Raw genomic sequence first — 15,398 nt, 5'->3', positions numbered from 1 at the left:
TGCTCTTTTCCCCTTTCACGAGTGTATGCAGCTCGACTGCTGCTTCTGAAACATGGCATTATTGCTTGTTAAAATTACTGTGTATGATTTGACTCTAAATACAGAGTTGTCTTCACACACCTGTTCCAGAACCTGGGCATTCAAGGGTGGCCAGGCAGTTGGGCACCAGCCTACCCTTAGCAGGAGCCAAAGTCAACAAGCAATTAAATATGGCCTCCATCAAAACCCTGACTTTGAAGCTGGTTCCCAAATCATCAGGGGATACCTGGCAAATACTGATCAAACCCCAATGCACAGAGGGAAAGAAGTGACTAATTAGAACAGTGTTCACCAAAACCATCTCCTGCAAGGGACCCGTATGTCGGTGTTGTGTCCCAATTACTATTTGGGCCTGGGCTTTAGGACAGGCAAGTGTTAGCACTTTGAGTTCTGGGCCGTGCAGAGAAATGCTCATTCAAGTACTGAACTGACATCTCCTCCTCTTGCCTAATACTTGCTTTCTTGATTCTGTACCCACTTGGAGTCAGGCCTCCCAATGTTCTAGGGAAACTGCCACAAGAGACCCAGCCAGATGCTGAGAGCCAGTCCATGGCAGACCCCAAATCAGGCCAACATGCAATGAGTGAGTTGGGGACCCTCCCAGTCCCAGGGCTAAGAGGCCTATGTATTCTCCTGGCCAAGTTCCTGCTCAGCTTCTCCTCAGGCTGGTGGGGGGTTGGTGTTGGGTGTGGGGGTGACTATTGGGTCACCCGTATGATCCAGAGGGGCTAGTACCTCAGCAGGTGTCCTGCTGGCTTGGGTAGAACAGAATCCACAGCCCTTTTTCTTTTTTCTGGGGTTTTCTATGTCAGTTTCTCCATGTGGTGCCTTCAATAATTGTTTGCTTTTCTCAGCATGGGGTCGGAAACTCAAGCTGCCCTACTCTTTACCCAATTTGAAAAGTTTTTTTCTTGCGGCCATTGAGTTTATTATGTTAACAGTAGTGGAATAATCTGGGAAAGGATATCAATAATGCCTGTACAACATGAAGAGTATTATTAGGGACACTGAATCATACATGTAGAAGTTGTGGAATTGTAGAGTGTTTTGTTGTACATATTTTTGCCACAATTAGAAAAAATTACATGAATAACAGTAAGGACAAGGAAAAATAAAATGTTATAGAATTGAAAATGGTGATAACCAACTCTTCGTGATATGGTTGAGTTATTGGATTATATGACATGGATGAAATGCTAATAAAATTGTTAACCAAAAAATGAGCAGCTCTGACTATGTGGCCGTGGTGATGATAGTGGTCGCCGGGCACCATGTAGTTCTGGTGTCTGCTTCTGAAGGCTGTGGCTAATGGGCTAGTTCTGTCCTCGAGTCTTGGATGTTCATTCATACTTGTTCTGCACAGGAAGAGATGGACACTGGTATCCTAGGTGACTGTTGAACTCCACAGAGCCGGGTGTGGAACACTGTTTGGTTGATGGGCATGTTGTCCAGCAGTCTCATTGTCTCCCATAGACTACTCCTAGGCACTTAAGCCCAGTGACAGACACTAAAGGTATTTATTTGACTGTGGCTAAGAGGACCTTATAGTTTTGCCCCCTGCTTGTTCTACCATGTACCCCAGAATTTTTATAGTACGTTCGAATAGGCATGTAGAAATGCCCTCCAAAAGATCTACCTGTATGCGTCTGTGCTTGTACTCCATGTGCCAGAGCACCCATTTAGCTATGCGTTGTAACTATGTCTCCAAAGTGTTTGTGATTACTGTCCATGCAGGACGGAATGTGTTATGGACCTGACTCTTGCCTGCCTTCCAGGGTCTGCCTTGCTGGCGTGTGCTGATCTTCCCCTTACTATATACTACCTTACTTGTCACTCAAATTAATGTGTGTCTAATGTAGTAACCTAGCTTAACATAAGGGACACCATCTCATTTCAAACTGCCTTTAACTCCTACTAGCAGTTAGCCCTCCTTCTCCTCTTCCCTCTCCTGGCTCTCCCAACAAGACCTTGACTCTTTTCAGATGTCTCCAAACCCTGCCTGTCCATCTAGCAAGAACTGTACACTATCTTGTATGACTTTGAATCAGCACCTGCGGCTGTGCTGTTCCCCCCAACCCCATTACCCACTACTAGAATATCCCTTTCCTTGAGCCAGCTCCCTAATTTGAACTGTATAAAGTTTGGAATTTCTTTGTTCTGAATCAAGAGGTTTCCAGGGGCTAGTCTACTCTCGGTCCAACTGTTTAATGAAGACTTTAGTTATTAATATAGTATTGTGGTTGATCTTGCCCATTTACATTTGGCGGTGCCAGCGAGATCCTACTTAGCGCAGACCAGCCACCTCCCTCCAAGCTGACTGGACACAGAGGGCTTTCCTGGGTGGGGGCAAGTGCTCCTGATGATGATCCAGGGCCCCAGTCAACCCTCCTATCTCAGACTTTGACCTCCTTGGAGTCTCCCTCAGGCCTTTTCCAATCTGTGTGCTCTCTGGTAAGTCTGTCTGTCTGTTTTGCATTGGAGGGATATCATTCTGACGAGAATCCCCTGGGCTTTGACAAGTGTCCACACCCAGTCATGGAGTAAACCTTGCTCTGGTCTGGTTTCTGGAAGCTGTCGGTTTGACAAGTGCCCACCCTTAGTATGGAGTAAACCTTGTCTTGGTCTGGTTTCTGGAAACTTTATATGTTCTCTTCTTCGGAAGGGAATTAACGGTTTAAATTCTGGAAAGTTGTGTCAGTGTGTGTTTGTAACCTGTTACAGTCCATGTCTGATGAAGGCTCTAACCTGTGGTCAGGCGAGCCCAGCACCCGGTGGTTTCACTTTGGTGGAACGTCCTCCATTTGTCTGAGTTATGACTGAGAGGGTTAAGAATCAGCTCCGATGACCACTCTTTGGAGGGCCTGTTTCCTCCTTCGCCTTGTAATCTGTTGTCCATTATTCTCTGTTTAGTTCTTGGGCGAATAATTACTGCCTGTGAGGAGTGGACTCCTCTCCAAAAGGTCTGTTAGCTTGTTTCATGTCTTTGGGGTCACAGTCTTTTTGGCTGTGCAGTGTCTCTGACGTGCTCTGCAAGGGCTTTCGGCCACTGCAAAGCGCTCTTAGCCCTTAGCGATTCCTTTGTGTCTCAGGGTGTTCTCTGCGACACTCATGGTTCCGCCTGCACCCTGCAATCCCTCTGTGGAATGGGGGATTATCTGTGGTGTTCCCTAGCCCCTCCTGTTTACTCCAGCTTCTCAGAGGTTTTCCAAAGGCCACCTGCCTTGCCCAAGTCTTGTCTATGGTGGCCCCTGTCCTTACTCTGCTCCTCGGAAAGCAATGGCCCCCCTTCTCTCACCTGTGGAGAGCAGAGAGTGTTCGAAGACCAACGACTCCCTGCTCTGCAGTTTGGCAGCTCTGGTTCAGTTCAGTCCCTGCTCTTTTTTATTTTTTGTTTTAATCATTTTATTGGGGGCCCATACAACTCTTATCAGAATCCATACATCCATCCATTGTGTCAAGCACATTTGTACATTTGTTGGCATCATCATTCTCAAAACATTTGCTTTTTATTTGAGTCCTTTGTATCAGCTCATTTTCCCCCTCCCTCATGACCCCTTGATCATTTACAAAGTATTCCCTTCACCCACCTGGTATTGACACTCTCACCATGGGTCCTGCGGGGGCTCATCTGTCCTGGATTCCCTGTGTTTCCAGTTCCTATCTGTACCAGTGTACATCCTCTGGTCTAGACAGATTTGTAAGGTAGAATTGGGATCATGATAGTTGGGAGTGAGGGGGAAGCATTTAAAAACTCGAGGAAAGTTGTATGCTTATGTTTCTTCATTGCTACACTGCACCCTGACTGGCTCATCTCTTCCCGGAGACCCTTCTGTAAGGGGATGTCTAGTTGCCTACAGATGGGCTTTGGGTCTCCACTCCACTCCGCACTCCCCCTCTCATTCACAATGATAATGATTTTTTGTTCTGATGAAGCCTGATACCCGATCCCTTTGACACCTCAAGATCACATAAGCTGGTATGCTTCTTCTATGTGTGCTTTGTTGCTTCTGAGCTAGATGGCCGCTTGTTTACCTTCAAGCCTTTAAGACCCCAGACACTGTATCTTTTGATAGCCGGGCTCCATAAACTTTCTTCATCACATTTGCTTATGCACCTGCTTTGTTTTCAGTGATCATGTTGGGAAGATGAGTATCATGGAATGCCAGTTTAATAGAACAAAGTATTCTTGCATTGAGGGAGTAATTAAGTGCAGGCCCAATGTCCATCTGCTACCTTAATACTAAACCTATAAATATATGCACATAGATCTATTTCCCCATCCCCATATAAATGTATTCGCATAAGTACATGCCTTTATTTAGACCTCTAAAAATGACCTTTACCTCCTAGCTTGTTCCTCTTATTTCCTTTGACTTTCCTCTTGTCCCACTCTCATGCTCAGCCTTCATTTGGGTGTCAGTAATTCCTCTCAGTTACGTCACCCTTGATCATGCCTTACCAGGCCTCCTACACCCTCCTCACCACCAATTTGGATCACTTATTTCTCCCTTGTGCCTGGGTTTGTTAACACCACTTCCTTTCCCTCCACCTCCCTCTTTCCCATATCTCCCCGGAACTGTCAGTCCCATTGTTTTCTCCTCCAGATTGTTCATCCAGCCAATCTTATTTAGACAGACCTGCGGAGATAATAACATGCACAGAAACAAGACAGAGCAAAACCAAGCAACAAAAGTAAACAAAACAACAATAACAAAAAGCCAGTGACAAAACAACAACAAAGAAGAAAAACTTGTAGTTAGCTCAAGGACTGTTTGTTAGCCGTTAGGAGTGTTTTCTGGTCGAGTCAGATAGGGTGTCAAGACCTGGCCCCGAGACTATTTTTGGTATTACCTGGGGACTTTCTTGCTCTCTTCCTCTTGCTGTTCTGTTCCATGTCCTTAGTGTTTTGCCTCGGTGTGGTGGAATCAGATCGAGCGCAATTCCCACACTGTGTCTCCAGTGTTTCCCCTGTAAGGCTATGGGTCATTGAGGGCTATAGTATCTCATAGTGGGGCCGGCCATATGGTCTTCTCTGTGGATTGGCTGCTCTGAGCGGGAATATCATCAGCAAGGCTTGGTGGGCCAAGATGTGCTCCACTCTCTCTTTCCCCACCTTCATTTGCTCCCTTGTGTTCTGATCAGACATGTCCCTCTCATTGAACTGCATTTTCAGTGCCGTCCTCTGAAATAAATTCTTCTGGTGGGAGGGGCAGGTGTCCACGTAGTTTGGAATGGAGCTGGCCCCTCAGACCCCTCCACTGGTTCCCTCAGTAATACTCTTTGCAGAAAGTAAGAGAGAGATTAGACCAGTGCAAAAGAGAAAGGGAGTCACAGGAATCCTGGTAAAATAGACCATTCAATTAGAAGCCTTACTAAACCTCCCGATTAACCGGCACTGCCGCCCCATTCGCTGTACTACTGTTAGTACTGCTTATAGGTCTGTGTCTCATACATTGTCTTGTATACTTTACCCAGAAAACATATCCAAGCAGTCTGCCTCATGGTGCTTCAAGCACAGTACAGCTTTGTAGCCCAATAGGTGCCTAAGCCAATGGTTTGACTCCCTCTAAAGAAATGGGGGATGTGCTCGCGTCAGCAGCACATTTACTAAAGAAGTGGGGAATGTAGTGACCTAGCTTAACATGAGGAACACCATCTTGTTTCAAACTGACTACCTGTTGGTAGCAGTTAGTCCCCCTGCTCCTCTTCCCTCTCCCAGCTCTCAGTTAACAAGAAATGTATGCTATCTTGTAAGACTTTGAATTAGCACCTGTAGCTGTGTTGTTCCAACCCCATTACTCTGTCAACCTAGTAAGAATGTAATGGCTAGAAAGACCCCTCCCTTGAGCCAGCACCCTATTTTGAACTATGAAATGTTTGGAATTTCTTTGTTCCTAATCAAGGGGTTTCCAGGCACTAGCCTACTCTCAGTCCAGCTGTTTAACATACTTTAATTATTAATATAGCAGTGTGGTTGATGTCACCTGTTTACAACATCGATCTAGATAGGTTGGTAGCCATCAGAACATGGTTTCTATATGAACAGATTTTCTTGGCCTTTTATAATAGTGTTCCTAACATATTTGCCCTCTTGTGATTGACACGTTCTTCCTGGCAGAAGGTCCTCCAGACTTGCCCATGTTTTGATGTGTTGTATATATGTACCAGAGTTGATCCATTCATTGTTGGTGGACACTTAGATGGTTGGAGTCATCTTGCTGTTGTGAATGATGCTGCTGCCATGAACACGAATGTGCATATACTGTACCTGTCCATGTAACAACTCATCTCTGGGCTCTCTGTGTGTGCTTATTGGCCTCCCGGACGCCATTTTTGGCGAAGTATCTGTTCATGCCTCTGCCCATTATTTAATAGGATATTTGTACTTACTAAGGTGTTGAAGTTTTCTATAGATTTCAGAAATTCATCCTTAACTGATAGGTCGTTATAGAAACTCTTCTCCCCTCCCCCCCAACTCCCGCCAAACTGCAGGTGCCTTTTAGTCTCCTGGTGAGAAACTTTGATGCACATAAGTGTCTAATTTTTAGGAGGTAATAATCAGCTAGTTTTCTTTTTTTTTCACTTCCTATGTTTGATCTGCTCGTGTGTTTATATGCCATGTATCAGAGCCCCCAAATTAGTCTCTGTTTTTTCATTTAGTCTTGATAGCCTTAGGTTTTACATTTATGTTACTGATCCATCTCAAGTTAGTTTTTTAATGTGATGCGAGATAAGGGTTCTGTTTCATATCTTCCAGTTATTCTGTCGCTGTTTGTTAACTAGTGTATCTCTGTGTAACATTTAATGAGTTTTGGCTGCTTGTTGAAGATCAACGCTGCCCGTAGGTGGAAGAATTTCCTCTGGTTCCGCTGTTCTGTTCCAGTAGCCTGGGTACCTGTCATTGTGCCAGTACCAGGTGATTTTGACTATTGCAGCTGTGTAGTCAGTTTTGAGATGATAAGGTTGTTCTTTATCTTTGACTTCATGGTTCTTTAATAGTGATTTGCTTATCTGGGTCTCTTTCCTTTCCATATAAAGTTAATGGTTAGTTTTTCCATCTCTTTAAATAATGGTGTTGGAACTGGATTTTAGGTCTCTTTTGTTAAGTGTCTTATTTTCTTGTAGTGCTTTGTAGTTTCTTTTATGTAGGTTTTTTACATTCCTGATTAAGTTAATTTCTAAATTTGTCATTGGGCTCTGTCCTGCTTGGGGTTCATTGAACCTCTTGGGTAGATATCTTCTCATTTCATGATATTTGGGGTGATTTCTGCTAGAAAATGTTTTGAAATGTCCTCAACTCTTTATTTTTTGTCTCTTCTTCATAGGCATTCCAGTTACAGGTAAGTTATTCCTCTTGATGCTCTTCCTCGTAGCTCTTGGGCTTGCCTCATGTTTCTGATTCTTCCATCTAGTCTGTTATGAAGGAAACTGCTGACTTCCACTGATTCCACCCTGTTCCCTTACCCTCCTTGGCCTTACCTATTTTTGAAATGTGAGTGCACATCTCCTGGGTTCCTAGTTGCTGTGGATGTGTGCTTTCTAACTATTCTGTGCAGTATGAATGGCTGTGTGTTTCAAGTGGCCTTACAGGAATGAGGCATTAGGGGTCTCCTTCTAATTCCAGACAGCAAAAGAAGCACAAGCATAATTAACAATAAATTGCTGAGGTACACTCACTAGAGCATAGAAATCACAGTCTGTCTTGGGGGATTAAAAAGTGGGTTTTTAATGAGAAAGTTATACCAGCCTCGCTGTGGTATCAGTTCTTAATTAAGAGGGAAACCTGTAGCTATGAACGATCTCACTTTTCTCCCCTTGAATAGCAATATAACCAAGAAATCACCGACTTGAAACAACCAGTGTTGGTTAGTCAGCCCAAGAGGAGGAGGGGCCCAGGGGGCTCACTGCCAGGGCCTGCCATGCTCATTCCTGAGCTCTGCTACCTGACAGGTACGGTGGGGCTATGTGCTGGGAGGACTGCACACTTGGCCCATAACCCTGAAAGAGGTCTTTACTCCCCCTCCCCAGCCACCCCCAAACACACCTTCTAACAGACTTTTCTCCTGGGAAATGGTTCCACTCATTACCACCCACACCTCAGGGGTTACTAAACTTGACTTTTGTTCCTTGAATATGCACCTACTGCTTTATTTTTTTTGTATGAAGGTCTGACTGATAAGATGCGGAATGACTTCAACGTGATGAAGGACCTTGCTGTTCATACACGACTGACTCCTGAGCAGAGGCAGCGGGAAGTTGGCCGGCTCATTGACTACATCCATAAGTACGTCCTTCCCTGAGGTGGCACTTCCAGTGTCTGTGCAGTACTGTCTGTGGGTTTCGGTAGTGGTTCTTTCCAGCAGGAGGGATAGGGAAGTGTTTGGGTAGGTTTGTGTTTTGTGTTGTTCAGTGAGGCTACAGTTTCTCTGGAGTAATAATAATAATATCAAGCTTCTGGTAGTCCATGGCCTTCCGGTTCTCCACTAGCAGGAGGTAATGAATGGAGGAGAAACCTAGTTATATCAGGGGGCTTACCTGGAGGGCGTGAGGTGGGAGGCTGGCCATCAGAGCAGTAAAATAGACAGCACAAAGGAGAGTAGCATGGAGGTGGCGACAGAGGCATGGACTACTTGAGCAGGTCTCAGCGTTCTCGCTGGGGTTTCAGTCTCCAGAGGAAGGCACTTGCAGCATGTGTGCACTGGGGTGGGTGCTCCCTTCCAGCGGGGTGAGGGGTGCTTGCATCTGTTTCACCCACAGAGACGACAACGTGCAGAGGGAACTGCGAGACTGGGGTTTGAGCTTTGACTCTAACCTGCTGTCCTTCTCAGGAAGAATTCTGCAAACAGAAAAGATTCACCAAGGTGGAAAAACAGTAAGGCCACTCAGTACTCTCAGAGTCACAGTAAAAGGGGTAGGAGTTACTGCTCACTATCCATGGTCAGAGTCTTTATATACCCCTTCCTTGTCTCACTGCCATCCCCACCCTCCACCAGCAAAGGCTCACCATCCCAGGTTTTCAGAAATGAGCCGACTTCGACTCCGAGAGAAGGCACTGTAGAGGGTCACTTGTGGCTGAGTCCTTCTAAGTCATGTGCAAGACTTAGCTAAAAGCTGGCTTAATTATTTTGTAATAACCTTACGTATTTAAATTGAGCCATCTGATGGGGTTGGTAATTGGCTTGCCATTAACATGAAAAAAAATATCAACTTCATTTTGGCTTCCCTTCTGCCTGGATCGTTTGTTTGAAAGGGACATATACTCAGTACACTGTCCAGGCGTTTCTGTTTTCTCTTCAGAAAAGGAAAAGCTAGTATAAGAAAAGTCATGGTTACGTAATAGTCTGCAAATGCCAGAGACCAGTTTATTTACAGAAGATAGTGCCTTTCCTGCTTCTGCATGTCACATCGTGTGATGTAGGATCTTGATGGGGTCTGTGTATTTTGATTACTTTGTTCCTCTGTGAGAGCCACCCCCAGGCTTCCGGACCCTGAGCCCACGGCCCTTTGCTGCCTTGCTGGAGGAATTCCCTGTAGCCCCCTCTCGATGTCTTGATACCTCGGTCAGGTCACTTGATTTTACAAGCCTTCATTTTCTCTATCTTGAGGAAGAAGCAACCTACCCTCGTAAGCTCTAGAGGCCGAGGAGAATGCCACTGAGTGGGGAGGGCAGAGGATGATCACAGCAGGGAGCTGTGACGGTGACCCTGTGTAAGGGAAGTGGACATGAGGGCATTTAGCCGTAAGACTGATGCTCTGCTCTGATGGTCAGGGAATACATGGTGAGCAGTTGAAGATAGTTGGCCTTTTCAGCTCATCTGACCTTTCTTCTAGTTTGATTACAACCCACAGTATGCAGACTGGTCAAAGGAAACGCGAGGGGCACCACTCATCAGTGTCAAGCCCCTGGACAACTGGCTGCTGATCTACACTCGGAGAAACTATGAGGCTGCAAATTCACTGATCCAAAACCTGTTTAAAGTCACTCCAGCCATGGGCATACAGATGAAAAAAGCAGTCATGTGAGTTTCTCAAGGCCTTTTCTGCCCTGCAGAGCCACTGAAAGGTTAGGGGACTCCAAAGTGGTAAGACCATTGAAAGAAGCAGTAGCAAGAAAGAGTGCTGACATGGCTCCCTGTAATGCCATGGCACAGAAATGCCTTTTACTTGGAGTGGCTGGGAGAAAGCAGGTAAGACTGTCTACAGGAAGTATGTGCCTAAGATGAAACCATTGTGAGTGGGGTAGGCATTAGAAGCATGCAGTGTTTGAGACAGAAATGCTTCGTGGGCAGTAATCAATACAGAATTGTTTATGCATTTCCCATGTTGATCACTTTCCTTGAATGTTGGATTATATATTTCCATTGTAGGATTGAGGTGGATGACAGAACAGAAGCCTATTTACGAGTCTTACAGCAAAAGGTTACCTCAGATACGCAGATAGTAAGTAGCTAACTGATTTTTCCTTGTCAGCTGCCCTCCAGGTGGCTCCTTCTTGAGGTCACACTGTGTGTAGATAACAGAATGAAACCCCATCGGGTCCTGGGTCCTCTTTGTGGTCATAATTGCATAATGCCCAGGCAGTTTTCAGTGAAGGAGTAGTTTCAAAGGGGTATTTCTAAATCTTCACACGGAGGTCATTTTCCCCAAGGTTTTATAGTTTCTTAAACTAGTCACAACCTCCCAGCTCGCATTTATACAAACTAACCAAACTCAGTGTCAGCGAGCTGATTCTGTGAGGCAGGGTAAACCTGCCCAGTGGGTTTCTGAAGCTGTAAATCCTTATAGGAGCAAAAAGCCTTAACTTTCTCACACACAGTAGCTGGTGGGTGTGAATGGCTGACCTTGAGGTAAGCAGCTCAAGGCGTGCTTAGCCGCAAGTAAGAGGAAAAACTCACTTCCATCAAGTGGACTCTGACTCAGAGTGACCCTCTGGGGTGGGGGGGAGTTTGCGGCGGCTGTAACAACCTTGCAGTCTGCGGTCTAGTGCCTCCCCAGCGGTGCCCCAGGGCTGCGTGTCTGGTCTGAGTAGTGCCTTCAGGTGGAAAGGATGCTTTTGTAGCTGGCTCTTTGACATCAGGGAGAACATCACATTTTTAACCAAACTCAAGTGTACGTATTCCTGCGGGATGGCATCTGCCCGTGCAAGGTTATGGGAATGCTGCCCCACACACGGGTTTGGGATGCATCAGGCACATGTAGGAAGGGTGGGAAGACCTCAAAGCATGTATACAAGACAGGAAAGTCAGCTCAAAAGGAAAGTGACTGGGAGGATCCCACAGGGGTCATCTTGATAGATTCTCTTGAAGTCTGAGAGAATCATGGAGATTTAGGAAGACGTCTTTAAAAAAAAGGATAACGTCGGTGAGAAAAAGACAAGGAAAATTGCACAGAGGAATTCTTTCCACTAGGACAATGCTCATTTTTTAAAGGGGGGGCAGCAAGGGCTGACAGGAGAATTTCACTGGGAAGCCTGACCCCACCCATCCCATAGCTGTACTCGATGCCCCTTCAGACTTGTCTTCATTTCCCAAACTGAAAGAACATGACTGTAGTCTTTGGAATACACCCAAACTGCAACTGACAGTGTACCAGTCAGCACAGAATCCCTCTGGGAGAGGGAGAGAGAGACAGACACAGACACAGAGAAACACCACAGCCAGAGGGGCTAGTCCTTGATGGAGGCTACGTCAAGAAACAAAAGCTTCCTGTGTGGATATGCCTCTTTAAAGGTTTCTATGCTTTCTACCCTCCGATACTAGGGGGAAGCACCCCTGGTGGTGGAGTGCTTAAAGTTGGGCTGCTAAACACAAGGTCAGCAGTTCACCACCAGCCTCTCCCAGGGGAAAAGAGGTGACTTTCTGATCCTGTAAAAGGGTTTCAGAAACCCACATGGCTAGTTCTACTCCATCCTATAAGGTTGCTATGAGTCAGCATCAACTTGATGGCAGTGAGTTTGGCTTTTATATACAGGAGGACATCTAAAAGTTTGTGGGAAAGTGCCATTATCTTTTCATTTATTTTTTTCTATGAAATTTGTGAAGTCCCTTCATATACAGTGAAACCTGTGAGAGCCTGAACTCACTGGGGACCTCACATTCCAAGGTTTTCTGTCTTTGTCGAGATTCTGCTTGCCACATCTCTCTGTCTCTCAGTGAGTAGAAAAGGTTTGAGTTCCTTTTCTGACGGGGTTCTGCCCTGCGCCAAGTGATGTAGTACAGTAGTGCTTGCTGAGGGCGTGGGGCCTGGGGTCCTGCACTCCAGGAGGTGAGCAGAGGCAGAGGGGAAGGAAGCCACAGTCGCGGCTCAGTCTGACTCAGACAGTTTAAATGATTCAGAGCTCATCACACACAGTTGTTGTGTTTAACCCACTAGAAGTTTGGGGAAACTGGGATGGTGACTCGTAAGGTAGTGTGATGAGTGAGCTTGCCGTCGCCCTCTGCAGCCCTGGGTTGGATGAGCACTTTCAGACCTGCAGCCCATTTGTGACCCCCTCTCCCTCCTTGATTGCATTAAGTGTCCTGGCAACAGTCTTCATGTGACAATCTTAAGCTGGATCCTTACAGGGTGTCAGAGAAGCCAGGCTCTCCCAGGTGGTGGCTCACCTTCCATGAGACGCCTGTGACTCCTCCAGACTGCTCACACTGACTGTGTGACTGGTCTCTCAGGAGTTAGTGATGTCTCGTTTTGAATTAATTGAACAACAGCATCTTTCTCTCTTCATGTTATTAAGCTGACTACAGTTAGCATGATCTAAGACATGACCGTGTCATGCGGACTCACTCTGTGCCTTGGATACCTGTAGCCACTGACCTGGATTGAGTGTGCGTCCTGACTGTCTCTGTCCAGGTGGTATGCCTGCTGTCAAGCAATCGGAAGGACAAGTACGATGCTATCAAGAAGTACTTGTGCACAGACTGCCCCACCCCCAGCCAGTGCGTGGTGGCCCGAACCCTGGGGAAGCAGCAGACTGTCATGGCCATTGCCACGAAGATCGCACTCCAGATGAACTGCAAGATGGGAGGAGAGCTCTGGAGGGTGGATATGCCAGTAAGTCTGAGGGAGACCTGTCCCCTGACATCCTCATTGTTTGCAGGGCTGAGTAGTTTTCAACACGACCATGTTTCTGTTTTAAGCTGAAGCTTGCGATGATCGTCGGTATCGACTGTTACCATGACACCACTGCTGGCCGGAGGTCCATTGCAGGATTTGTTGCCAGCATCAACGAAGGGATGACCCGGTGAGTGAGATTTGGTAGCAATAGCTTGACCAGGCTCAGGAGGAGAGGCAGCCAGCCATGCAGCTCGAGGGTAGAAGGTGAGAGAGTAGACTGCAACAGACACATGTCACCACCTGCCAGCAGAAGTCAAATGTGAACCAGGTCGCTGTCAGGTGCCGTCCGGTCAGTCCCAACTCGTAGTGACCCTGTGTACAGCAGAAGGAAGCACTGCCTGGTCATGCCCCATCCTCACCATTGTAGCTTTTGTGCCCAGGGTTGCAGCCACCGTGTTCATCTAGCTTGTGTACAGCATTCCTCCTTTTGTTGCCCCTCTGCCGACCATGACGTCCTTCTCCAGGGACTGGTCTCCACTGACAACTTGTCCAAAGTACACGAAGCACGGTCCTAATGTTCTCGCCTTCTTCCGAGCAGACCTGTTGGTTCTGGCAGTCCATTGTGCTGTCAGCGCTCTCTGCAGCCACAGAGTATTGAAGAGTGTCAGCTATAAGGCTCTGAAAAGCATGGCGAGAAATGTTAAAAAGCTATTTTAAATTAATCTAGCAATCTTATTAACTTAGCATATGGAAACATTTCAACCAAAATTAATCATTTCTTATAGATTCCCCCCTCCCTTTTTTTTTAAAAAATCTCCACATTTCTGGTGTGTATTTCACAAATGTCCGTTCAGAGGAGCCACACCCAAAGGAGCCAAGCGACCATAATTTTTGACCCCGCACACTGGTGCCATGATTCTGTAAGTGTAAAAGAAGAAGCAGAACCATTGGACATGGATCAACAAAGACATAAACCCAGGCACTGAGAGCTCTCGAGTCTGCTTGTGAGCTACAGGAAGGATCCGTGCTAGATGTTTTATGCAGCCGGTATTCCCAGATTACATGTAGCCCAGAAAACAAAGAAAGGCCAAGTATTAGCTGCCCTGCCTTTCTAAGTTTTCACACGACCTTCGTGTTCTGCAGTAGTACAACTAATTTTCTGATTACTTTTATTGTCATTTGTGCATCTTATAAGTTCATCTCCCAGAACATTTGCATTGAATAATTTTATGGCCATATTGAAGTATAATGTTAAGATGTTATTTTGAAAAGCTACATCAACCAGCGTTGTACAATGAGTTGTCAGTGCACAGGGAGGATTGAGAAGGTAAAGGTAGATTATTGCATTGGCTGTTTCCAGGTTTCCTCTTTGAGAAAAGTGGAGCCTGCATTGTATCTCTCTCGAAGGCCAACCAAGGAGGGTGAGCTGCTGCTGCTGCTGCTGTCTGCCTAGGCTGCCCACCAGCTGAGGGAATTTAAGGCTGGATTTGTAATTAAAGAAAATTTAGCCCCTGATGTCCATGACAGACTTACGCTATCTGCATACTTCTGTTCGTTCAGCGTTGCTTAAATCTTTTGACGATAAAGTTAAAAGATGACAAATTACTAAGAACAAACTTTGATCGACTAATTTGGGGAGATGCTGTAGATCATTGTCTCCTCACCTGAGTCAAGCTTTTCTCTGCACAGCTGGTTCTCTCGGTGTGTATTTCAAGACAGAGGACAAGAGCTGGTAGATGGGCTGAAGGTCTGCCTGCAAGGTCAGTCTTCTGAATGTTCAGCATGCTGGTCTGGGGACTGGGGGCCCAGGAAGCAATCCTAAGAGCTATGGGATTGAAAAATGGAGTGTGGGAGAAAGACACACCAATTTCTGCTAATTCCTTCCCAACGATCCTGGCTTTCTTTTCAGCTGCTCTGAGGGCGTGGAATAGCTGTAACGAATACATGCCTAGTCGGATTATTGTCTACCGGGACGGAGTTGGAGATGGGCAGCTGAAAACGCTGGTTAACTATGAAGTACCACAGTTTCTGGACTGCCTAAAGTCTGTCGGTAGAGGTTACAAGTAAGCATGCCGATTGTAAGACACACCCCCTTTTCGTAAAGACGCACCTCTTTACTTCGACACGAGTGTCACCAGGTGGCAAGATGAGTAAGACCCTAACCAAAATTTTGGTGTAGTGTGGTTGAAGTGATTGATGTGTGTGTGTGTGTGTGTGTGTGTGTGTGTGTTGGGGGGTGGCGTGCCCTTGGATGTTTCAAAAAGGGTAAAAGGCAAAGGCTACGACACTAAGGCACCTTTAGCACTGGG

General features: G+C 46.2%; 1 protein-coding gene across 1 annotated transcript in view; it reads left to right on the top strand.

Moving 5' to 3' along the window:
• Window positions 1-15,398, top strand: part of PIWIL1 (piwi like RNA-mediated gene silencing 1) — a 47,019-nt gene that overhangs the window by 19,872 nt on the left and 11,749 nt on the right. The window contains exons 9-17 of the mRNA XM_075534424.1: window positions 7,863-7,989; window positions 8,206-8,323; window positions 8,797-8,911; window positions 9,871-10,058; window positions 10,407-10,479; window positions 12,886-13,086; window positions 13,173-13,276; window positions 14,779-14,849; window positions 14,999-15,152. Coding sequence (XP_075390539.1) covers window positions 7,863-7,989; window positions 8,206-8,323; window positions 8,797-8,911; window positions 9,871-10,058; window positions 10,407-10,479; window positions 12,886-13,086; window positions 13,173-13,276; window positions 14,779-14,849; window positions 14,999-15,152 — 1,151 coding nt within the window. The remainder of the gene's footprint in view (window positions 1-7,862; window positions 7,990-8,205; window positions 8,324-8,796; window positions 8,912-9,870; window positions 10,059-10,406; window positions 10,480-12,885; window positions 13,087-13,172; window positions 13,277-14,778; window positions 14,850-14,998; window positions 15,153-15,398) is intronic.

The sequence above is a fragment of the Tenrec ecaudatus genome, chromosome 16 (genome assembly GCF_050624435.1).
Source record: "Tenrec ecaudatus isolate mTenEca1 chromosome 16, mTenEca1.hap1, whole genome shotgun sequence".
NCBI lineage: Eukaryota > Metazoa > Chordata > Mammalia > Afrosoricida > Tenrecidae > Tenrec > Tenrec ecaudatus.
Note: the sequence above shows the minus strand (reverse complement) of the source record. Positions and strands in the feature narration are given on the sequence as shown.